Source organism: Chaetodon trifascialis, chromosome 14 (assembly GCF_039877785.1).
Source record: "Chaetodon trifascialis isolate fChaTrf1 chromosome 14, fChaTrf1.hap1, whole genome shotgun sequence".
Taxonomy (NCBI): Eukaryota; Metazoa; Chordata; class Actinopteri; order Chaetodontiformes; family Chaetodontidae; genus Chaetodon; species Chaetodon trifascialis.
In genome coordinates this window covers 2,491,581-2,518,569 of record NC_092069.1, presented here as the reverse complement: position 1 = coordinate 2,518,569, position 26,989 = coordinate 2,491,581, and the positions used below count along the sequence as shown (strand labels likewise).

At 40.6% G+C, this 26,989-nt stretch overlaps 1 protein-coding gene across 1 annotated transcript in view; it reads right to left on the bottom strand.

Annotated features, from left to right (window-relative positions):
• Positions 1 to 26,989, bottom strand: part of adck1 (aarF domain containing kinase 1) — a 137,591-nt gene that overhangs the window by 7,257 nt on the left and 103,345 nt on the right. Inside the window, exons 8-10 of the mRNA XM_070978870.1 lie at positions 22,512 to 22,661; positions 21,594 to 21,791; positions 1,057 to 1,250 (exon numbers count right to left, since the gene is read on the bottom strand). Coding sequence (XP_070834971.1) covers positions 1,057 to 1,250; positions 21,594 to 21,791; positions 22,512 to 22,661 — 542 coding nt within the window. The remainder of the gene's footprint in view (positions 1 to 1,056; positions 1,251 to 21,593; positions 21,792 to 22,511; positions 22,662 to 26,989) is intronic.

Sequence of the window (26,989 nt, the reverse complement as noted above, 5' to 3'; positions counted from 1 at the left end):
CTGAAGAACTTTCAAATATGCTGGCTTTATATAGACATGAAGCACGGCAACAAAAATTGTGTCTTTTAATAAAAAGCACGACCTTCATTAGTGGATCACTGGCACCAAAATGGCCCAATACTCAAAATTGCTTTTGTATTTTTATGGAACTATTCAATTTTTAGTTTTTAATGGCTTTTTAGGATTTGTTTAGTATTTTGGCTGTGACTGTACTAAAAGAAATTGCACTTGAAGACCTAAGAGTGATTCTTAATACAATATTTCACAAATGCATGGGGTGTCCGAAAACTTTTTTTCACCACTGTATTGTCGTTGACCAACTATTGTATTGAGTCTAAAATTGAGTATTTTTGTTTGCCTCCTGGGATTCCGAAAAGGATATTTTTTTGAGAGATAAGTAGAGATAAGTTGTTAGTTGAACTCTAGGTTTTGTATTAAGCACTGACTGCCTCCTTGGCGACTGTCTGAGAGTATTTTCTAGTAAAGTATCTAGTTATCTTTATGGATTTTCCAAGTATTTTAGGAGTCTGCCCACACAGATATATGCTTAATATTCATTTTATAAGAAAGAACACAATAGTCTAATTCTGGCATTTGGACAATCATAGTTAAGGACCCTGTCCTAGACCAACAATATGCAGATTCAAACTAAAAGCTCATATGATTATTGAAACTGGAACAATTGATCTTTCCCTACAAGGCTTACTTGGATGGCACTCCAAGTAAGCTTTGTACTTAGATTTGTTAGATTTGTACTTGAAGTTACAATCTTTAGTGCCTTTCAATGTTATGTCTGGTGTGAAATAAGAGTAGATGCTTAGTCTGGCCACACTTCCTCAATTTACAAGGTGGGTTCACCATATGTAAAGACACTAGACTAAAGTTCACTTTGCATTTTGTGAAATTGTTGTCGTAATCCACAGCAACATCTGTAATATTTTCTTCACACTGCATTTTCATGGTGAATAATATAATAAAATGTCTCATGAAGTTTGAAAAAGACAAATGAAAAAAAACCTCTAGCAACTACAGGAAAAAGACTACAATCTGTCTGACCTGGCTATGGTGCGTATGCAGCAGCGGGACATGCTGATGAAGGACGAGGAGGAGGCTCTGGTCTGTAGGGTGGTTTCAATGCCCCTCAGCAAGTCATTGGTCTTCAGCAGCAGTAGCATCTGACGGGGCACTTGGTTCAGCAGCTCACTGATTTGGGGCAGATAGAGAGCTGCATTGGTCCGTATCTCAACGTCCTGCCAAGGGACACAGACAGCAAGATATTTCTTTACTGGTTAAATTATGTACAAGTCAAAGGCCATGTACACAAACAGTGACATTTTCACTAATTTTGACTGATTACATGTTTTGTGGGTGAATGAACAGACTCAACTTCCTTTTTTAAGTCTGTTGGGCAAGACAAAATACTATGCAACTTTATTATTTTTATTAATGTATGAGGAGGAGTTTGCGCACCTCAAATAAAAGGTAAAACTTAGATAAAAGTGCTAAAACGATTCTTTACAGACAGATTTTTTTGGGGGGGGGGGTTAGCCTTTACAACAGTACAGAGTGGAAACAGGGGAGAGAGAGATGGGACAACATGCAGCAAAGTGCCACAGGTTGTATGGAAGTATGTGGAGTGAAAAAAAAATCCCACCACCCACAATAAAGATTAAATATCTGTATTTGTGAGTGAGATCTGATGCTTATTGTGATGTGCATGCATGAAAGTATAACAGACAGAGAGAGAGAGAGAGAGAGAGAGAGAGAGAGTGTGTGTGTGTGTGTGTGTGTGTGTGTGTGTGTGTGTGTGTGTGTGTGTGTGTGTGTGTGTGTGTGTGAGACCAGGTGTTTATCACATTGTGGGGACTCACCTGCCTACCTGCCTTATGGGGACAAAATGCAGGTCCCCTTAATGTAAATCAATAAATTTTAGGGTGAAGGCTGAGGATAGGGTTATGGGTTAGGTAAGGTTAGGTTAGGTATAGGGTTAGGAATAGGCAAATAGTGGTTATGGTTAGGTTTGGGTAAGAGCGCAGTGGTCCTGGGGGAGTACTGCGAGGGGCACAGGCTCTCGGGGGCTCTGGGGATCCAAGGGATTTTGGGACCCTTTTTATTTTTGGGATCAATAAATCTTTGATCTTTAAAAATTACTTAAAAGCCTGGCCGAGTGTAATGTTTAAAAGTGCCTGGTGGATTGGGCAACAGTGCGGGCCCGCAGCAGGAACTTGTATGTTTATCAACGTACCCCCTCTTTCCAGGGTCTCTGCTGTAACATTTAGGGCTGTCATTACTGAAAAAAGAGCAAGCTTTATACAATATAATAAGAGAATAAATAATAAGTGCTAGGATGTGAATGTAAGGAGTTAGACATAAAACAAGAGGGATTAGTAAAACATAAGTGCTAAAAACATGTAATAATAATTTAAAAAAGTGCCTACAAACAAGTGCTGGTAAAAATCACAATATATAAAAATATATACAAGTGCTGAAGATAAGTTAAATAAGAGAAAAGCACACAGGGTTAAAATCAGGTCATGCATAGTGTGTTGTTTTTTGTCTAAAACCTTACATTTGCAAAAATCCGATTTCAAAGTAAAAAAGCTTGTTCTTGCTAAAAAATTGTTAATAATAATAATAATGACACCAACTTCCTACAGGTTTTTTATAAAATACATTTTATTAAAAGCAAGGATTAATTGGGGCTCCGGCTGCGGTGAGAGGCCTCTTGTGAGGAAATGATAGTTTTATAAATTTATATATTATATATAATAAAGAAATAATAAAAATATATATAAAGGAAAATTAAAGCTATAATAAATGCAGAAAAAATATATATATATATACACATACACACATACATACATATATACACACATACATATGTGTGTGTATATATATACACACACACACACACACACACACACACACACACACACACACACATACACGCACACGTACACACATGTATACATACACACATATACATACATATAAATAGAATAAATATATTAATAATAAGTGATAAATAATTGAAGAGCTTAAGAGTGATTCAGGAAGTGTCTGAGAGCAACTCTGGGCAAGAAGGGTACAGAAACTTTTATCTTAGTGAGGAGGTGTGGTTGACCCCATTGCCAGGTATGACGCAGTCTTCTAAAAGCTGTGATTGGTTGTTATAAAAAGGGAAAAAGACAAAAAAAAAAGAAAAAAAAAAAGCGCTCCCCGCTCCTAGTAATGAATGGACAGTAAAATCAACCGATCATATAACTTGGACTGTATTAAGAAATGTGTAATCATGACATTAATTTTATGTCATGCTGATGAAACTCAGTAAAATTAAATTAATTGTGACAGCTTCAAAATGTTTAATTGGCATGTGTATCTTATTCACATGCCAGTTATAATGATTTGCTTATTGTCATGTTTACTGTCCATGCTGGTAATTTTACTACTTAATGTATTTGATATTAATGGTGGATGCAGACTGTCAGCAATTCCTGTGATTGCTGGCGTCCTTATAAAAAGCGGTTTGATTTGGCAGGATGACCAAAACAATGAACGAAATGGATAAAAAGAGAACAAGAAAGCCAACCTGGACACAAGAGCAGTGCCCGCTGTTGGCAGTATTAAGAGGGAAATTGGGTCCTGGGATCCCAGCCCAAGGGAAGAGGCAGACTCGGGAGCACATTGCCCAGCAGATCAATGCGTTGTTCCCTCTCCTTTTACGCACGAGCGACGAGTCTGAGAAGCCCTGGTACGTGCTGCAATCTGTTTGTTTAAGACACTCGTAGGCTTCTTAAAAGTCCTCCTCCCTCCTCCTAACAGTTTTCACCTTAGGAGCTCCTTTAAGGTCTAAGACACTTTGTGAATAACTTTTATCTTGCCAAGGGAAATTTCTAAGAAAAATCTTAGAATTCGAGGAATTCTAAGATTTTTCTAAGAATGCCGTCACTAGGAGCTTTTTTTAGCCTTAGGATGCTTTGTGAATACGGGCCCAGGGTTTCAGTCAGTCCACCTGAGATTGCTAAATACTTTTGTGTCTGATTTTTGCCTTCTGCTACCTGCCTTCCTGACTTTCCTTTTTGTGTCTGTGCTCAGGTGCCCAATCCTCACCTGTCCTCATCTGCCCCATCAGTCTGTTCTCACCAAAGAAACTGGACATTTCACTTCCCGGACTCAGTTTATTGTGGACTCTCTGCCTCATTTGGATTCATTGGTTTGCACATTCTTTGAATATCCATTAAAACTGTTACCTTTTCATCTGTCTCCTGTCTTCTCTGTTCGAGAGTGGCATTTTTGGCCCTTTAAACTCTAAAACATAACAATGCTTGTCTATTGTATGTCCTTCTCAGTAATTCTAAGCGAAAGAAAAGAATAATAATGAAGTACAGTTGTGGGATAAAGGGATTAAAGGAAGAGAATTGCCTCAGCAGAACTGACAACAAACTATAAATGCATAGAAAAAAGAAATGATAAACATGATAAACATGATAAAATGATAAACAACAGCATGAGAAAGAGAGAGATGACTATTTGTTGTCTTTGATATTGAAGACAACTGCTCGACTTTCCATGAGAGTGCCCGGTAAGAAGGTAGGAACAATACTGACTGTATGTTTTGAAGTGTTGGGCAAAAAGGAAGAAAAGGATCATGCTGGCCAGTAACACTAACAGACTTGGGGTGCTGTAGGCAGAGCATTTTTCACCATTGAACTGACCAAACTCTGCTGTAAAGTCCTTCTCAAGATCATGTGGGTATATTTCCTACAGATTTTTTTGTCATTTCTTTTCTCAAATGTAAATTGATTTGGCAAGCAGTCACAGATGACAATGCATGTCAGTCAGGAATGCATCACATCCTGAGCATCGCACCTCTGGACCTGCAGACTCACTGAACATTACTTTCTTCACTTCACTCTTTGGCTATCTGCCCTGTATACCTTGCCATGAGAGCTTTTTTCTCTGCTTTGGAGGCTTCAAAATCATTTCTGGCCTCGCCTATGATTTGTACAAGGAAATTGTAATTAATTATTTTGAAAAGGTCATCCCGCACAGCTTTGAGTGTTCCATGATCAACTGCATTGTGTCAGCTCTTGTAGATCACCTTGTGTCAAAAAGGCTCTTTAGCACATCCACATCATGAGGTGAGTTGTTAAAATCACTCACTGCCCTGTTGAAGCTGAGAAAAAGTTGTATAGACTATGAAAGAAGGCAAAACAAATTAACTGCTTCTAGGAAGACCATAGGACCTTTTCAGCGATCAACTAAATGAACTTGTTAACTGTGAACAGCACACAACATATAACTGGTATTTCCCTTGTCCTTGTTTCCATATTGGCTCGATGTTCTTAAAGCAACTAAGTAGATCCAACCAGCCCAAAAAGTTCCCATTGTGGGGAGATCCCAGAGGCTTTTCGTTGCCATGGAGGGGCAGTCCTCAGGAAGAAAGAAACTGGGTAGTCTCCACCATGTGTTTTAGAATGTTAGGCCAGTATGCTCTCTCACTTTACACTTACTATACTAAATTTGAATGTACAACCCTGATTCCAAAAATTGGGTTGTTGGGATACTATATAAAACATAAATAAAACAAGAATGTCATCATTTGCTAACCCTTTTTAACATTCATTTTTATCACTCAATTGAAAACAGCACAAAGACAATATATTTATTGTTTTACCTCATCAACGTCATTGATTTTTGTAAATATTATTCTGAATTTGATGCCAGCAACACATTTCAAACAAGTTGGGACTGGGAAAGTTGTGGAATGCTTCAAAAAACACCTGTTTGGAACATTCCACAGGTAAACAAGTTTATTCACTGCATGAAAAGTCACATTTCCGTCAATTTCCATCACTGTAAATTGCCGTGGAAGTTCTCTCTCAGCCCCTGTGACCATGAGGTGTTAAAATGCAAATGTAAATGCTGCAAAGCTATACAAATGCAAATTGGGATTTTGTGTGTGTGTGTGTGTGTGTGTGTGTGTGTGTGTGTGTGTGTGTGTGTGTGTGTGTGTGTGTGTGTGTGTGTGTGTGTTCTGTGCCTACAGAATACAAAGATTTTTTTTTTTTTTTTCATGAGGATTTAAAAGTGTGTTTAAATAATTTTATAGGTTACATACAGGATAAGTATCCTGACTCTCAAAGGTCTTTCATTTTCCACTTAAATTGCTAAATCTAATTGTGAAAATTAAAGCATCTACAGTTCTTGGACACGTCACAATTTTTCGCATTTTGCCACCACAACACCAGATGAAAAATGGTTGCGTGATTAGCTTGCAAAATTCCAGCAGGGTAAGTCCACTGATGATTCTTTAAGTAGGAATAAAAAGGGAACACACCAAAGTAACTTTTCTTTTTTTTTATTTTCAATGATGTCACTTTAAAGAAGTTTACATGTTTTATAAAATATTCAGGTACAAAAACAGAAAATCAAAGTACCTAACAAAATCACAGCATGTTTTTCATTTACACAACAAAAATGGTCTCGCGAGAAATTCCGAGAGCACGACCTCGCATATGATTGGATGCCTCCTCTGATGCAATGACGTCGGCAGAAAACGACCTCGGCGCGTCTGTGAATGCGAATCGAGCTTGGATTAGAACAGTTATGTCTCGCGTCCTGCTAAACTTTAACTCTGTTCATGCAATGGCCGGACGTTGTCTTCAGTTCATCCCAGAAGGCACTCCTCTACGACGAGTGGACGGCCTGGCTGCGGAGCGACCATATTCAGAAAATCCAAACAATTTAGAGAAAAAACTGCTGAGCGCCTTCAGTGGATTGTCTCGGCTACTAACGCAGCTGATCGCGCAGTTGGCCAGGAGAATGACCGTGATAAAAGCCAGACAGCTCGCTCTGGAGGAGCAGCCCCGACCGAACTGCAGCTGCGGAGACGAAGAGACGGGTGCATAAGTTACGTAAGTAACGTTAGCATTTAGTACCACATTGTGCAGTTTTTAAGGCGCCAAACCTTTATTATTCTTAGTGCACTACGTTCGGAATGTTTGGTAATTGTTCACGTTACATTTAACATTACAATGTATTTTGTATTTTAAAGGAAAAGGTGCGACGTCTGCACAATAGTGACGGAAACGACAGGCGATATGAACCTGAGCAGGGATAAGTTAATAAAATACACAGAAATACACAGGATACATTCTGCAGTAAATGTAAACGTTGCATGACCTACTTGTACTTTTTGTGTTTTACAGACTAAACTCGCACCACAACGAAACGGTGACGTCATATTTGATGGCGACTGTAACTGGGAGTCCAGACATGGATGGTGTGGACAGCAGTCTTTTTATGTAAGGTTTTTTTTTTTAAACCCTTTCTGTTGTTTCTTGTTGTTGTTTTTACTGAAACCTGTCTTAATTATTTCAAACGAATATATATTTTCTTCCAGCGGCCTGTAAGACATATTATGAGATGGTGTGGAGGAGCTTCAGGTATGCCCAGCCAGCTCTTTCAGACAGAGAAGGAAGCGGGTAAGAGTTACATGAATGCCGCTTTATTTTCACAACAATGTAAAAATGGGCTGAATTTTATTTATTAGCTGCATTGTTTTTGACAAACATGCTAACATATGTTATCATGTGTTATTGTTTCTTAGCAGTACTAATATTATATTCATACCTGTATTTACAGCTGCTGGAAGCAAGAAGGAGTGTCCTAGCTCTCCAAACTCTGCCAGACACTGCAAGATCGGCTGGAGAGCGACCCAAAGTATGTGGCGACACACCACAAGAGGCTTCACATCAAGTCCCCTTCAAAGCGACAGGCGCCAACTCAGTATGACCCAGAGGCAGCAACGAAGCATTTCCATAGGCCTTAGACTCTTTTTCATGCACCATGGACCAGCAGCATGGCCCAACACAGAGACTCTTATCAGTGAACCCCTCTGCACATTTCCTTGCTTTTTTTCCCCAGTAGTCACTGATTTTTCTTGGTTGATCCTTGTTAATGTGTGTGTCACGATTTCATTAAAGCCTTTTTTTCAAAATGTTTCTGTCAACTGTGTTCTTTGTGTTCTACTGTGTGGTAGTGTAGAAGGTGGATCGCCAAATAAATCAATGAATCATCAATTAAATAATATATATATATCATTTATATTTTATATATACATAAATATAACAATATAATAAATATTTTTAAATATAATAATTTCTTATATAGTATTTAATTTAATATGTATTTATTATTACTATTATTATTATTATTTGTGGTGCAAATATGATGACCAATAGCAGCAGAGTTGTCATCCAGTCACATGATCACTCACTCATGTGATTGGAGTTGCTATCCAATCACATGATGGTTTCCTTTTAAAATGCCTGTGGAATCATCCAATGGTTGTTTGTGAAGTCAGCAGGCCAGCCTGAGTAGATCAACGTCGGTAGCATTCATGTATTTAGAGCTATTAGAGCTATTAGAGCTATTAGAGCTATTAGAGCTATTAGAGCTATTCGCACCTTCGCGAAGGCGCGATTAACCACGCCCCCCGCCGACAAATGGTTCGTTTCCGACGATATTCGGAGCCGGCGAAGTTCCCCGTAAACTTGCCGTAAATCGCCGAAAATCAACGAACTTCGCGGGGATTTACGGGTCGAAAATGTGTTTTTTCATGCAGTGATTGGTAACAGGTGATTATGATTGGGTATGAAAAGGGCATCCTTGAAAGGCTCAGTTGTTCACAAGGATGCAGCAAGGATAATATTATGTGGACATGGGAACTTGGGGACCATTGCTGGTGAACACAGTTCATTTGCAAATTGGCATTGGTTTTCTTTGCTTTTTTTTCCCCGAGCATCCCAACTTTTTTGGAGTCTGGGTTGTTCACACATGAGCATCTTTATTTCCAAACTGAGCATAGCACTGTGATGGTCATAGACTTTTCATGTAAGCGACTAGAACTGTTTTTCTATTCATTAAATCCGTTGGTAAAGGCAGTGTCCCCTTTTGTGTACAACTTGCAGCGATGACAGAACACAGAGCCAGTAGACAGCAAGTATACAAAATTGGGGTGGTGGTCCCCTTGTTTAAAAAAGGGGACCAGAGAGTGTGTGCCAACTACAGGGGCATCACACTACTCATTCTCCCTGGTAAAGTCTACTCCAAGGTATTGGAAAGGAGGGTTCGGCCGATAGTCAAACCTCAGATTGAAGAGGAACAATGCAGATTCCGTCCTGGCCGTGGAAAAACGGACAAGCTCTTTACTCTTGCAAGGATCCTGGAGGGGGCCTGGGAGTATGCCCATCCGGTTTACATGTGTTTTGTGGACTTGGAGAAGGCATATGCCCGGGTCCCACGGGAGATATTGTGGGAGGTGCTGCGGGCGTAGGGGGTGAGGGGGTCACTTCTCAGGGCCATCCAATCTTTATATGCCCAAAGCAATACCTGTGTTCGGGTACTCGGCAGTAAGTCGGACTTGTTTCCGGTGGGGTTGGCCTCCGTCGGGGCTGTGCCTTGTCACCAATCTCAAGGGGATATCAAGGCGTAGTTGGGGGGAGGAGGGTCTACAGTTCGGTGTGCTGAGGGTCTCATCACTGCTTTTTGCAGATGATGTGTTCCTGTTGGCATCATCGGTCTGTGACCACCTCACTGGATTGGTTCGCAGTCGAGTGTGAAGTGGCTGGGATGAGGATCAGCACCTCTAAATCTGAAGCCATAGTTCCCAGGAGGAAACCGATGGATTGCCTACTCCGGGTAGGGAATGAGTCCTTGCCCCTAGTGAAATAGTTCAGGTACCTTGGGTCTTGTTCACGAGTGAGGGGGACAATGGAATGAGATTGGTCGGAGAATCGGAGTAGCGGGGGCAGTAGTGCATTCGCTCTATCGCACCGTTGTGACAATAAGAGAGCTGAGCCAGAAGGCAAAGCTCTTGATCTACTGGTCAATCTTCGTTCCAACTCTCATTTATGGTCATGAGGGTTGGATCACGACCGAAAGATCTAGATCGCGGGTACAAGCGGCCGAAATGGGTTTCCTCAGGAGGGTGGCTGACATCTCCCTTAGAGAAAGGGTGAGAAGCTCAGTCATCCGTGAGGGACTTGGAGTAGAGCTGCTACTCCTTTGCATTGAAAGGAGCCAGTTGAGGTGGTTCAGGCATCTGGTCCAGGCACGTCCAGCTGGGGGGAGACCACGGGGAAGACCCAGGACTAGGTGGAGAGACTATATCTCCACACTGGCCTAGGAACGCCTCGGGATCCCCCAGTCAGAGCTGGTTAATGTGGCCCGGGCAAGGGAAGTTTGGGGTCCCCTGCTGAAGCTGCTGCCCCCCTACCTGTAAGCGGTTAAGGATGAGATGAGATGAGATGAGATGAGATGAGATGAGATGAGATGAGATGAGATCACAGAGTGGTTAGGGGGTAACAGATGGATGACTTCGTAACCTTACTGCACACAGATGGTAGAATCAAGTCACGTGACTCAACTCAAGGAGAAAACTGGGAAAGATGGTGGCACATGCACAATGCGAGGCTCAGCATCTCACGAGACTTTGAGTCATAGTTGTTATTTTCCTACTGAATTCGAGTCTGTTCACTCAGTACAGCTTTGAGAACACTTCCTATAGCAGACGACAACTTTTGGATTTAAGATTTCGAAGCACAAGCAGTATATTTGACAAAATTCAGCTCCGATCACCAGAACAACAAGGCCGACCCAGCTATTCCGACCGGAAGCAACCATCAGCGACGTCGAGAAGGGAAGCACGGAGGTCTATGGACTAAGCTATGGCTAACCTCACACCGGCTATCACTACCCAGTATCTTCCTCGCCAATGTTCGGTCCTTGGTGAACAAAATGGATGAGCAACAACTTTGGATCACCCCACAGAGAGTGCTTATGGACTGCAATGTTTTTTCACTGAAATGTGGCTTAACAACAGCATCCCAGACAACGTGATAGAGTTGTAGGGACACCATGTCTTCAAAGCGGACAGAACGGCAGAGCACTCCGGTAAGACCAGGGGCGGAGGACTGTGTGTCTATGTGAATAAAACTTGGTGTACAGACTCTGTTATAACCGGGAGCCATTTTTCTGCTGATCTGGAAAATCTGATGATTAGTAGCAGGCCTTTTTTATCTGCCTAGAGAGTTTACATCCACTGTAATAACTGTAGTTTATATCCCCCTGGATGCTAATGCTAAACTACCAATGAAAGAACTGTATGCTGCTATCCACAAACAACAAACTGCACAACCTGATGGAGCCTTTACTGTTGCTGGAGACTTCAACCACTCCAACCTGAGGATTGTTCTCCCCAAATTTCACCAGATTCACCACATTTCAAAGGTTTACAAAGCCACCCCCTCTCCTATCTGGGACAGTCTGATCACCTCTCACTGTTCCCTCGGCAGCATCCCCTCCAACCCCCACCACCCTCCCATTGACATTGACACCACCTCTTATCACCTTGTGGCCCTGACTCAGGACCCAAGGGACTATAAACAAAGATGAACATTACAACTCAGCCCATGTCATACTGCACATATCACTTTATATTTTATATACACTCTATATTTCTTATACTGTTCACTTATACTTTTTACTGCACTGCCAGTTGCAAATCTAATCTAATCTAATCTAATCTAATCTAATCTAATCTAATCTAATCTAATCTAATCTAATCGATGATAAAGTTTGGGGACTTGAGACTCGCTTGACTAACACTGATAAAAGACGACTTTAATTTGTTATTCATGACTTGAGACTTGAATTCGACTTGAGACAGATGATTCAAAAAGACAAGACTATTTTTTTGATTAAATACTTGCATTTTTCTATATATTGAGAAGTTATGTTTTGTTTTTGAAACATGATTGGGTAATTTCTACTGCAATGTGCACAAACCTGGTAACCTGCAGACCAGCAGAGGCCAACACAGGAGGGAGCAATCATCATCACTTGAATGTGGATTCAACCTTTGACGGCAGAAGACAATAGCGGTTTGCAGCTCCAAAAGTATCAGGTGTCAGTCAGGTGTGGTGTGCCCAACTTAATCTGTCATGACAAACCTCATAAAGAAAGGTCAATACTAGCTGGTCAAACATTAGCTAAAGCTACTATTAAGTTTAAGATATGTTAGACTTGGCTTTGAACTGACTGCGCATTCTGTTGAGAAAATGCATTATTGCATTATGCATTATTGCATTATGCATTATAATGTCAGAGACCCATTCTCCATTGTTTGAGTGGAGTGTGATGAGCCAGCATGTTGCACTGTAGACAGTAGTTGTCACTGCAGTTTTCAATGTTGGAGATATATCCAAGTGTATAACAACAACAGTTCCTGTGGTTTAGGTTGATATATATCCATGATTTGGTCATAGTAATAGTCAATGGTGGTCATAGTAATAATCAATGGTGGAATAAGTATTCAGAACCTTTTTTTAATTAAAAGTAGCTATACCACTGTGAAAATACTCTAATACAAGTAAGATTTCTGCTTTCATACCATCTCATACCACTCATATGCTGACAATACCCAGCTCCTCCGTTCGTTCCCGCCAAATGACCCCACAGTCTCGGCTCGGATATCGGCATGCCTCGCCAATATCTCAGCATGGATGAAGGAACGACACCTTCAGCTTAACCTGTCAAAGACTGAGCTCCTTGTCATCCCAGCCAGTCCCTCTATACAACAACAGATCAGTATCTAGCTTGTCTGCTCACTCCCGCAAAATCTGCCAGAAATTTGGGTGTCTTGATTGATGACCAGCTAACTTTTAAAGAGCATGTGACCTCTATTGCTTGGTCATGCTGATTTTCCCTGTACAACATCAGGAAGATCAGACCCTACCTGTCTGAGCATGCAACACAACTCCTAGTACAAGCGCTGGTACTATCACACCTCGAATATTGTAATTCCTTACTGGCAGAGTTCCCAACATGCTTATTAAAACCTTTGCAGATGATACAGAATGCGGCGGCTCACCTGGTATTTAACCAGCCCAAATGAGTGCATGTCACTCCAATGTTCATATCCCTCCACTGGCTCCCAGTAGCTGCCCGCTTCAAGTATAAGTCCTTGATGCTTGCATACAAAATTGCCTCCGACCTACCTGAACTCCCTCATTCAGGTTTATGCTCCCTCCTGCTCACTATGCTCTGCCCAGGAACGGCACCTGGTGCTGCCACCTCCAAAAGGCCCTAAGTCTCTAGCTACTCTTTTTTTCTGTGGTTCCCAGGTGGTGAAACAAGTTACCAAACTCCATTCGTTCTGCAGAGTACCTTGCAATGTTTAGAAGAAGACTAAAGACCAAGTTCTTTACTGAACACCTTGTTCTTTAATAAAAAAAAACAACAACACTTGGTCGACTCTATGCACTTTTTGCACTACTTCGTAGCACTGTCTTGTGGTACCTATGTCCAGTTGGACCAGAAAGTTACGTACCAGAAAGGGCACTTATTCTTGTTGTTCTCTCCCATCTAGAACCTTGCCTGTGTTGTATGAAAATCTCATATGTACATCACTTTGGATAAAAGCATCTGCCAAATGACAAATTGTAATTGTAATTGTCAAAGTCTTACTTAAACAAAAGAATCTAAGTATTATCAGCAAAATTTACTCAAAAGCATCAACATTGAAGTACTTTTTATGCAGTAAAATGGTTCATGTTAGTGTTTTACTATTATGTATGATGTTTTTGGATTTATATTACTGCTGCATTTTTGTGTTGCATTTTACTTCTGTAGATGTTCATCCACCACCCTGTCCTTTACACTCTTAGTCCCACCTGGAATAGGCCTTTTTCATTCAAGACATTTTGACATGTCAAAGTAGGAAAAGCTCAGGTGTTACTAATTTCTAGAGTCTCAGTAAGTCTTGACACTGTGACAGTGAAACAGGATGCACAATACACCTACAACAATGACAAACATAATTTCCACAATACAGTAACGCAAACTGTTGGTGAAATAGTATTTGACAGACACATCCGGAGCAAAAACTGAACCGAAGAGCCGAGGGCAACTTCAGCTGCAACCTAATGCAAGGAAAAGAAATGAGTCTGGTAACAGCCATGAACTTGTCACTTATGAGCAAAATGAAAAGATCTCTAACCAGATGCTAATGTGTTGTGTATATACAGACTAGAGGCAACCACAGTAGAACTCTCTGAAAAAAATGTACTGTGCACAGCCATGGCCAAAAGATTTGAGAATGACACAAAGTCTGCTGCCTCAGTTTTTATGATGGCAATTTACATATACTACAGATTGTTATGAAGAGTGATCAGATGAATTGTAATTGATTGCAAAGCCCCTCTTTGCCATGAAAATGAACCTAATCCCCCCCCCCCCCCCCCCCCCCCCAAAAAAAAACCATTTACACTGCATTTCAGCCCTGCCACAAAAGGAATAGCTGATATGATGTCAGTGATTCTCTTGTTAATACAGGTGAGAGTGCTGATGAGGACAAGGCTGGAGATCACTCTGTCATGCTCACTGAGTTAGAATAACAGACTGGAAGCTTTCAAAGGAGGGTGGTGCTTGAAATCATTGTTCTTCCTCCGTTAACCATGTTTACCTGCAACGAAACACAAGCAATCATCACTGCTTTGCACAAAAAAGGGCTTCACAGGCAAATATATAGCTGCTAGTAAGATTGCACCTAAATCAACCATTTAACAGATCATCAAGAACTTCAAGGAGTTCAGTTGTTGTGAAGAAGGCTTCAGGGTCCCAAAGAAAGTCCAGCAAGCACCAGGACCATCTCCTAAAGTCGATTCAGCTGCGGGATTGGGGCACCATCAGTGCAGAGCTTGCTCAGGAATGGCAGCAGGCAGGTGTGAGTGCATCTGCACACATAGTGAGGGCAAGACTTTTGGAGGATGGCCTGGTGTCAAAAAGGGCCGCAAAAGAGCCACTTCTCTCCAGGAAAACATCAGGAACAGACTGGTATTCTGCAAAAGATACAGGGATTGGACTGCTAAGGACTGGGGTAAAGTCATTTGAATCCCCTTTCCAATTATTTGGGGCATCCAGAAAAAAGCTTGTCCAGAGAAGGTGAGCACTACCAGCAGTCCTGTGTCATGCTAACAGTAAAGCATCCTGAGACCATTCATGCATGGTGTTGCTTCTCAGCCAAGGGAGTGGGCTCACTCACAATTTTGCCAAAGAACACAGTCATGAATAAAGAATGGTACCAAAACATCCTCCGAGAGGAACTTCTCCCAACCATCCAAGAACAGTTAGGGGATGAAATATGCCTTTTCCAACATGATGGAGTACCTTGGATTAAGGCAAAAGTGGTAACTAAGTGGCTCTGGGAACAAAACAAAACAAAACAAAATTTTGGGTCCATGGGCAGGAAACTCCCCAGACCTTAATCCCATTGAGAACTTGTGGTCAGCTCCCAAGTGGCGAGTGGACAAACAAAAACCCACAAATTCTGACAAACTCCAAGCATTGATTATGCAGGCTGGGCTGCCATGAGTGCTGATGTGGCCTAATAGTTTACTGACAGCATGCCAGGGCGAATTGCAGAGGTCAGAAGGATTGACACTGCAAATAATGACTCTTTGCTTAAACTTAATGTAATTGTCAATAAAAACTTTTGACACTTGTGAAATACTTGCAATTATACTTCAGTATATCAAAGTAACCTCAGACAAAAAGGTCTAAAAACACTGAACCGGCAAACTTTGTGAAAACCAATACTTTTGTCATTCACAAAACTTTTGGCCATGGCTGTATGTAGAAGCTGAAAGTCTGCGTCATTGTAAGACCAAGTTTTTTCCCACTGGAAGCTTCATGATATTGAAAACTCAGGATGATCACCAGTGATTGAGACCATTGGGGAAAAAAGGGCTTACCTTATCTTAAGATGATGCTTTTTGAATGTGAGTAAACTGGAGCCCAGATTTGTTGGAGCCAGCATCTAATGGACGTTAGTAGTATTGCACATTACTGCACTTAAGCAACTGGCTTCAGCCTCCAACCACGCTGCCACTTGATTTTACTGTAAACTGCTCAGTATAAATGAGACAGTACTTCCTCTATTGGCAGTGAGTACTGCCCTTTAAAACTGCTGTCATAATTAGCTCATGCAGAACAGTTGTACCCAACATATCTTGTAGCAGACTGGGTTGTAACATAATTCCTTCCTTGCTCATTTTCCATGAATAATTTCACGCAAAAAATTCTATCTACCTTCCCAAGTCAGTTACTTCTCACTTCTCAGTTTCTTCATTTACTTTAAAAGAGTCAAAAACGAGACATAAATCCACAATATAATACCCCATCACGAACCAGTAGCCTCTCGAGTCCAATTGACAGGGGGCTGGGTGGTCTGAAGTGCTCTGCTGAGTCCTGCTTGGGGAATAACAATTAGTAGCAATTACAGGAGGTTGGTTAGCAGGCCTCGCATCTGTCAGCAGGGCACAGAGAAGGCAGCAGTGCTCTCATTTGCATCTGAAAGCTTCAATAAGGACATATTGTATTGTGAATGAGTGTGATAATAAGCCGTGCAAAAGGCAAAGGGAATGCAGTTGGGGGGAGGTGGAATCTGTGCTGGTGATTTTTCTTCCTCCCCAGGGTTGTCGGCAGGATGATTTCATACAGAAGGCATTAGAAAATGGTGGGCAGCGACACAGTGATTGAGGAGGCATGTCAGAATCAACTGCAAGATCTGCAATTATTGATACCATTTTTACTCTGCAGAGTAGGATAATGCAACTGTACTCAGAGAAGTACTAGTGATTACTAGTGATTACTTGATTACTAAGTAGTAATTTTAAGGTTTTGCTTCACTCAGAAACGTGTTGAGGTGATGTTAATAAACTGAATGTGTCCTTTGGGTAAGGTATAAGGTTGCAGGGGTTGAGGATGTTCAGCCCCATTACCGGTGTGTTGATTTTCTCAGGTAAGAATATTAACTTGCAGGGCAACATTAAACAAACATAGCTGCAGCTTGTTGGCTATGTGGTGTGCATGTGCGACAGAGACACATAGATGATATGTCATAGGCAGATGTAAGATTGTATAGTAGGTCAAGTCGGTGATCAGTACATCCATCGGTTCAATCTACAGTCTAATCATCACTGGGCTGCCCTGAGTTTTACTTTTTAACACACATACCTTATTTCATTCACTAATAAATTCCACTTGTTTCTACTTTGCATTGGAGGAAGTCTTGATGGCAGGTCAACGACTATGAAAACAAGCTGTAAAGTAAGAGAGACTGAAACTTGTGAATGACCACAGTATTTCTTTTGAAAAGAGAGCAGCAGTGTGGTGCAGAGGTCATGACACTGTTCTCGTGTTGATGTAATTAGTGCTGTGGAAATTTCCATTATTTTGAATTTTTCAAGACAACAAGGTGTGATGAGGTTGGATTAACAACAAAGGAGCACCTCAGAAAATATATGACAAAATACACTTGACTTGTGGAAGTACCACAGAGTTAAATTTATGACTAATTACTTTGTTTTCAATGTTTGGAAGAGAAACATTCATTCAAATAATAAATGTTCCTGCATGTGAGAAAAGCAGCAAAAAGCCACAGCTCTAAAAGCACTCAACATTTGCTTTGTGCATGTGATTGCATTAACACTAATGGAATGCATCATCAGTTGTTAGAAGCAGGACTTAAAAACGATGCATGCATAAGAGAGTGGATAGAGAGGAAAAATGAGGAAAGAGAGAACAAGATGGGACAGAAGAGAGAAGATGTCAGAAAGGATAAAAGATAAGCAGATGAGTGGTTGTGGCCACAGAAATGTCTCAAAATGTCTTCTTAACTGCAGAGTGCTACACAATCAAAAAATGTGTTCAAATAGGCTAGAGTGCAGTCTGCCTAATGTGTGTGTGTGTGTGTGTGTGTGTGTGTGTGTGTGTGTGTGTGTGTGTGTGTGTGTGTGTGTGTGTGTGTGTGTGTGTGCGTGCGTGCGTGTGTGTGCGTGCGTGTGTGTATGCAAAATATGGAATATAAATGACACAGACACATGGCCTAGATTGAAGGCAGTGCTTTTATCTCAGGTAAAGTCAGAGACAGAGGAACAGAGAAGAGAACACCTTACACACACACTCTCACACTGGAATTCACACACACACACAATCTTGGTCTGTTCCCTAAATAATGTACAACCCGGCAAATGAATGAGCACAAATCTACCCAGTCCTCAAAACTGTCCAGTTTCTTTGCAAAGACATGATATAATTTCTTTTTCATCTGAAGCCAAATTTTTAAGCCATTTGTCCACAGACCTGGATTTTAATATGCAGTGCCATGTCAAACCATGAACGCGTGTGTCAGTGAGCTGTGAGATGAAGAGCTGTGTCTGTGCAAACCAGCACACCCCCAGCACATCATCAAGGTAATCAAATTTTTTATCTCGCTATGCTTTCCTGTGGAAAACATTGTTACTGCACGTGCTAAATAGCAGTTACACACTGTTAAGGGATAACTCAGCCACTCATATGTACCTGAAATGGAAGTCCTCCAAATTAAACAACAAAATGCATTGTTTGTGCACGCGATCCAGGGAAACACATATGGATAGAAGTGTTTTTAATCTGATGCCACTATCAGCAGGATGATATCATTTGTCAGTGCCTTTAAAAGCAGGTAAATCACATCTCATCTGCACATCTATGGTTACACTTGGCACAAACAGCATTGGGGAAATACTGTTGTTTACATTAGATGTATCATTATTCTTCCAAGTTTAGGGACCTTCAAGGTCATGGTTAAAATAATAATCCCTTGTTTAAGGTTAGGTAATGATTATTATATCATCACCCTATTTCCTCTGCCTTGTCACGTGAACGTAAATATACGTATGTTGTTCTTTGATGTTTTCAGAAAACAATGTTGCTTTTGGTGGGACAATTTCCTTTTTGCACAAAAACTGCAGATCAATTTTACTCCTTTATCTTGCCTGGAGTTTTTAACTGCTGATTTGCAATTCTGACAACAATTTATCACTGAAACTAAAAACAATGCTGCTAATGATCACAGCCAGTACATACAATTAACTGTCTGGATATTTCATCCATTCCTACATGCCCGTGACAGACAGACAGACAGACAGACAGACAGACAGACAGACAGACAGACAGACAGATAGACAGATAGATAGATAGATAGATAGATAGATAGATAGATAGATAGATAGATAGATAGATAGATAGATAGATAGATAGATAGATAGATGGGGAAAATGGGAAATTTTGTCGTTACAGCCAGCAGGTTACAGAAACGAGGCACAGTGGCATACAAGGTCAAAAAAATAAAAAATAAAGTTTACAAGATACAGAAGAGAAAAAAACAGCTATGCATATGAACATTTTTACAGATTATAAAAAATAGTAAATGCCAAACAATCCCACTGCCATAGAGAAGTACTGTTGCTAGTAGTCTTGTGAGAAAAACTACTGACATGACATGTATTGTATTGCACTTGAGAATACTACTGTACTTGAGAAAAATACTGTTTTGCTTGAGAAATACTGGGTTTATGTATATGCACAATATATACAGTTTCTAAAAATACAATTGCCAACATTCAATTATTCGGTGCAAATTTTACTGTGTGGGACAGTAAAATGCTAAACTGAGGCTAAAGTGTCAATTTGAGATAGCTCATAGGCAAATGCCTTTGGCAGGCAGTCATTAAATGTGCTCATCACATTCCTGCTCCTCAGAAGATGAATCATTTTGATTTTAGTTTCAATGACTCCATGGCCTGTTCTCTTTCACCACACATTAGTATATTGTTTGTTCTCGTCCAACACTGTAGGCTGCAGGGGATACTAAATGGTACTTTCAACTTGAAGGCTTATAGAGACATGCTCAGAATTTACATGTTTAGCATTGAAAGTGTGATACTATGTAATGTATATGTGGTTTAATGGACTACTGTTGAATTTTGTGCCAGGTTCAGACATAGACATTTCTGTCTGAATGTAAGGTAACTTAACTTTATGATTCCCCAAAATATACTTTTCATTTTCAGACATACAAAAAAAAAGAGAATTATTTATGTATTGGTCCTAAATTCTGACTTGTATTCCCTGTCATGTGTGAGGGGGTGGCTCACTGTAGCAGATTGTTGTGTAGTACTTTTGCCAGCTTCAGAATTTTGCATAAGAGAGGTATAAATAAACTCTCTCTTGAGCACAGATGGCATTGTGGGACCCCTGTGGGTAATGGGACACTTACAAACACACAAAAACCCAGGTCCATGCTGGTGGATTCTAAAAACAATCTTATCTTGAAGAAAAGCTTAATAACTCGAATTAAAGTCATTTTAATGAGTGTTGGAGTTATTTACTAAAATAACTTTTTAAACTACATGACCAAAAGTATACAGACATTCCAAGCACATGGGCATTAACATTCTGTTACAACAGCCTCTACTCTTCAGGTTTCAGCCTTTCCAGCAGATGTTGAATCTGAATATGTTGAAAAGTGAGGTCCATCTGGCTCATAGTTGGTGAAGTTCTTCCATGCCAAACTGGGAAAACATTTCTTTATGGACCTGGCTTTGTGCACAGGGGAATTGTCATGTTGTTCACTGGGTGCATACTTTGAAAAAATCTCTGCAGGCTTCCTTATGCTTCCATGTGTTTGGGCCCATACAGCATACTCAGCAGAGTCCTTCTCCTGCTGATCCAACTAAGAGTATGTACGTCCGTGACTTCCACTGGCTGATCTAGCTAACTTCCTGTTGGCTCCCCACATTCATAAATGGGATACAATATTTGGATCATACCTCCCATATGTTACTGGACTGTGTGGATTGAATTCTGATAATAAAGAGTCATTTTGTGGGGTTTGTAATTCTCATTAAGAGTTTTACAGTTGCTTGCTTTTACAATAATTGTGTATAGGGAAGCTGATTTTTGTGTGCATCATGTGATGAATGTGGAAGATTCAACACAGAGTCCATAAATCCTAAAATTTGTCTTCCAAATGCCATTGAAACGTAAAGGGTCACTTCAACAAATTCACAAAAAATGTTTTTCCTACATTGCTGTCATAATATTTGACCATGCCGAATTTTGTTTTATAAACAGTTTTGCAGATGTTCTGCAACAGCCACCAGAAATCCTGTTTGATCACTCTGTCTACATTGGATGCATTTCAGTCGGTATGTTTCAGTCATCATCTTATGTGTGTTTGATGGAACTGATACACTTGAGTTTGAATCCGCACACGTCACTACCAGCCCTCTAGTGGCTAGTGTTGCATGTGAACTTAGTAAGTAGGTAGGTAAGTAAGTAGCTTGTAAATGTAACTGCCATCCAAAGTGTATTTTTACTGTTAAAGTTTGTTTTCTTTCAAATTGTACACATACTATAACTACATTCATCATTTTGATTGCTATGTTGATGACTTGCTGGTTTCACAAATGTAACTTGATCGTATGTTCATCAGTTCACCTTTATATAATGTGGTGACCATTCCAGGCTCTAGAGTTCTAGGCTTTAACCTTTTCTCTTAGCTTTTTTGTTTTGCTCTTTTAATGTTGCTTTTTTTATTTAGATTTTGGTGTTTTTTGCACTGCCTGCACTCTATGAACCTCTGTAAAGCTTTTAACTAAAGTTTGAATAAATACTATACAAATGTGTGTGTAAGCTCATACCTCAGAGTGTGTGACAGGCACAGAACTGATGCCAGCATTGATGGCAGTCCAGGAGCGAGCGGTGAGCACACAGGCAAACAGCGGGTACAGAGCTCCAGCTCCCAGTCTGCGGCTATAACGCTCCACCCCAGGCATGTCACCTTTAATCAGAGCCTGCCACAGCTGACAATAGTCCAACCTGAAGTCTGGCTTCAGGACCTGGAGGGGAGAGGAGGGGAGGAGAAAAAGAGTGATTAAGTGTCTTTTGTTAGGATTTTATCTACTTTACTGTGCGAATTTCCTTCATGTCACACCCTCGTGGTGTAGATCGTCACCACATATTTCAAAGATTAGAGGCACAGATGTAAAGCACAATATAAGGTGCACTAGTGTTAGGCACTAGGTTACAGTACATACTATTACCTACTAACTTCTTAACTTCTTACTAACCTTGTAATAATTTATCATAAATTTTACCTGTAATATAAATACATTTACAGTTATATGAATATATGTTCATTTGCAAGCAAAACATGAAACCAGCAGTAGAGAGAAAATCACAGTGTTTGTAGGATCAAGTGTGTTAACAATCAATGAGCATCTGTGTGTGCATTTGTGTGTCTGTGAGTGAGTAAAACATTAGAGTGCACATATGCACCCATGATTTAGGCTATGATGCACTAATCCAAACCCAGCACCCTGCACTCTGGATCAAATGAGTTGTTTATCAAAAAGCTTTTATCCTGCTGTAGCTCTACTGAAATTGTGTGTCTGCCTGTGAAAGTGTGTGTGGCAACCATGTTTTTTATGTGCATCTTGATGGTGTGTTTGTTACTCTACCTATTTGCTCAAGGCCTCAGCCAGCAGCAAGAAAAATGAACTGCAATATTCAAACAAATGGTATTTTCTTTATGTGTGGGCAACCTGGAGATTTCCCACCTGATAAAGGCCATGATCAAGCAGGACAATCTCTGTCTTCTTGCTCTGGGGACACTTTCGGACCAACACATTTCCCGGGTGCGGGTCACAGTGAACAAATCCGTGGACAAAGATCATTTCACTGTACATCTTACCTAAGTTCTCAGAGATCTGTTGAGAACACAATGGAGAAGTGTGCAGTTAAATCCAAATACATTTCACAAATGTGATGAAAAAAGATGAAAGAAAATACAAAAATTAACAATAAAATGTAGACGACCGCAGAGCTTGTTAATATCAATAAACCACTGCATATCATGAATGGTTGTTCTAATTGCAATGGTCTCAGCTTTAATAACACAATACTGGTTTATTAATGTTTTATCCACATAGTGCTGAGTATGGCCACCTCAAACAAATTTTTGTGTGGGAAAAGAATGTTACCTGTCAGCCAACCATCTCAGAGAACAAACACACTTAATTCTTTAAAAATATCAATACACGCTGACACACTTTTTGTGTACTGAAGTGTAATCGTCGTAGATGCGCATTCAAATCACTCAAATCCCCTACTGTCTACAGGTTGAGAACCTATTAACCATTAAGGCTGTCACTTATCATTTAAAATGTGTACTACTGTTCGACTGTGGGAAAAGTGAAATATTTGATCTATAATGATCTGTTTGCATTCAATGCCCTATTGTGGTATCAGTAAAAGAGACTGTTCTCTTTGGTAGCGCAAATGGCAAAAAATAGCGAGCCAAGCTGAACAGATAATAATGACAATAAAATGAGAAGAACGGTGTGGAAATATTTTGGATTCAACACCATAGATGGAAATATCATGGATAAAAGTAAGGCTTTTTCTGGTTTTATAAAATTCAACTCTTTTAGAAATTAGGTGCCAGTGGTTGCATGCATTGGGCCTCCTGGAACGTGATTGTCTGCTGCAAGGTATGTTTGTAATAAGCATTTCATTGACTGTGACATGACTGCATGGCACTAATGTTATATGGTAAGAAACAGCTTTAGCAAGATTAGCCTACTTTGCTAAATCTAGTATTAATTTGTTGCCTTGATAGCTAACCCAGGATGCTGTTGTGTCACATTACTACAGTGTCTAAATCCATATGTGCACCCAATGCCCATTGCCTAACATTTTCTAGCTGCCCAATGAGATCAGCTGGTAACATGAATATTGTGAGAATTAGGCTATGGTGAAATCCCTAGAGTGGGTAATATGGCAAAAGTTTTTGAAACATTAGCTTATACCTTTATTCAGATCTGTTGTGTTTTATGTGAATTCTCGGTTGGAATGTCGCTTTGATTAATAGTCAGCACAAAACATATACTGCTGGACAGGCTAACATGAAACCTAACAGGAAAAGAATTGTGAGTCATAATATTAGACACAATCAGGGTCTGAAAGAGAGTTTTTGTGGTCTATGCTCCTATATGAGGACAGACAATATAGGCAGCCTTCAGAATATGATGTGCTATTCCACCCATAAGTTCGCACCAAGTATGCACCTGCCATAGCCTTTCCATATCCCTTCACTCTCAGAATTTCTTTCTCATACCTTTTAACATTCTTTATAAGATTTATCAGACCACTGTGTTTTAAATGTGTTTACAAATTCACAATACAGTCAAGACTGTATACTTCCTTTACGCCTGATGTGATTTTTGCAGATGTGACTTTCAGACCATAGCCAATTGTTTCAAATAAGCAACACCAATATATTTGTGGCATATGTAATCAAACCATTTTGCGGAATTGATTGGTTGCAATTAGCCTACTTTAACAGAACTTCAGCTGATACTCCCACATTTTACTTTGTGCTGCTAGCTTTGCTGCACATTGGAAAAAAGTCTACTGTAGAAGCTTCTCTATGTGCACAGCTATTTCAGGCCGAATAACACAATCCTTTTAGGATTGTGTTATTCGGCAAAAGCACTTTTGGGGCCATTCCTGAGGATCTGGCGACCCCTGAGGTCCCAAGGGCAAGCTCCACACTACTCAAAAGGACAAGGTGTGAGGTGTCAACTGATAAGCACCATAAATTGTGCAAAGTACAAGATTTAGTTCATAATACTACTGCTGTTTCTGCTATGGTTCACAGTTTCAGACGGTGGTATACAGCAGTGGATGTCAACTGGTCTGGTTTCAGGACACACCATCATCCCTTAATGACAAGCTGTGACCAAAGCAGCTACACAAATAAACCGCACTCCACTGCATAAAAAATACCCTTCAAAGTAAAGAACACAAAATTTTTTCTTAACAGTTTTTTTTTTCCCCCACTAAAAACAGGTCGCTCACAACCCACCAGTTGAGAATCACTGCTAACAGGATGATCTCAATGTCTAAACCCTGAATGTTCACCGGTGTAGTCTGTGGCACCATCCTGTGGAAGTGTATGATCATTTCCTTTGTCCTGCTGGCGTTGATGTGCAAGTGGTTCAGTTCACACCATTTGACAAAGTTGGTGATGACTTCCCTATATTCCAGTTTGTTTCCCTGTAATACATGTCCGACAATGTCTGTATCATCAAAGAATGTATTAATGTGACAGCTGTCTGTGTTTTGTCTGAAGTCTGATGTGTAGAGGGTGAAGAAGACAGAAGAGAGCATTGTACCCTGTGGAGCCCCCACGCTGCAAACTACCACATCAGATACATAGTTGTGAAGCCTTGGTGAGGTCATTGATGGTCCATGCAGCCAGGTGGCAGTCTACTGCAGCTCCTTCCAACTTCACTCTGAGAAGTGATGTTTGGATTGTGTGAAAAGTACTGGAGTCAAAAAAAGACTTTAGAATTTAGACTTTAGACTGCTTCTTTATTGATATCCAATTTGGGAAATTATTTTGTTGTAATAACAATTAAACATACAGACAAACACAGAATGTATTGTTTAAAAAAGTAACAAAAAATATAAACAGGAATAACAGTAGTTTGTTAAAAATACAAATATAACTAAGTACAACTAAATATATAGTTATATGATATGTATTATAATGTATAATATATATTATATAATATTATAACAACATTAAAAAACAATATAATATAATAATATACCTAAGTATATAAACAAGTATTTACAGCAAACAATTTGTGCAGTTTCAGATGATAAACAAATGTAAACAGTAGACCGTATGTGCAGTATTGCAGTAGTGGAGATAATATGTAAAAGCAATATGTAAAACACAAGAGGTTGTGAGGTTGGTGGGTTAACTGTTTAAGTTGCTATTGTACAGTGTGATGCCTCGTGGCAGGAATGATTTCCTGAAGCAGTCCTTGTGACAGCGGAGCTGGAACAGTCTATTGGAGAAGGAGCTCCGCTGTCTGTCCACGAGGTGGTGAAGAAGATGTTTATGGTTATCCACCACCACCTTCTCAAAAGTGTCTAGTTTGAAGCCAATAACAGAGCCGGCCTTCCTGATCAGTTTGTTCAGTCTGTTGGTGTCGCCGGCTCTGATGCTGCTCCCCCAGCACACTGCAGTGCTGACGTGCTGACGTGCTGAGGTAAGCGTATCGTCTCACTTCCTGTTTCTGGTTGCTGCCTTACGAGTAGTGTGCGTTTGTCGCTCTTGTTCCTCTGAGTGTAATTTGCTCTGTGTTTTGTTACAGCGGCCTTTTATCCGCACTCTAGAGTAACATTAGTTCTGCTCAAGCACCCATAAGTCTGTTTATTTAGCGACCGTCAATTTTATTTGTCTACGCGCTTGTCTGCTCTGCTAGCTATACCAACTTAGCCTAGCAGCTAGCGATGGCTTCTCTCTGTCCCTCTCCAGCTCTCTCCTGCTTGGTGTGTCACATGTTTAGCTACTCCTCTGCCTCCTTTAGTGATACTGGTACGTGTAATAAATGTAGTTTATTTGGTGAGTTGGAGGCGAGGCTTAGTGAATTGGAAGCTCGGCTCCGCACCATGGAAACAAAACCATTAGCTATAGTTAGCCAGGCCCCCGTAGTCGGTGTGGACCGACCAAGTGCAGCTCTGGCTAGCCGTCCCTTGACAGCTCCCGAGCAGCCGGGAAACCAGGGAGGCTGGGTGACTATTCGAAGGAAGCATAGTCCCAAGCTGAAGCCCACGGGTCACTACCAACCGCTTCATGTTTCTAACAGGTTCTCCCCACTCGGCGACACACCCGCTGAGAAACCAACTCTGATAATTGGCAGCTCCATTTTGAGAAATGTGAAGTTAGCGACACCAGCGACCATAGTCAAATGCCTGCCGGGGGCCAGAGCGGGCGACGTCGAATCAAATTTGAAACTGCTGGCTAAGGATAAGCGTAAATACCGTAAGATTGTTATTCACGTCGGCGGTAATGACACCCGGTTACGCCAATCGGAGGTCACTAAAATTAATGTGGAATCGGTGTGTACATATGCTAAAACGATGTCGGACTCCGTAGTTTTCTCCGGACCCCTGCCAAATCTGACCAGTGATGACATGTTTAGCCGCATGTCATCGTTCAATCGCTGGCTGTCGAGGT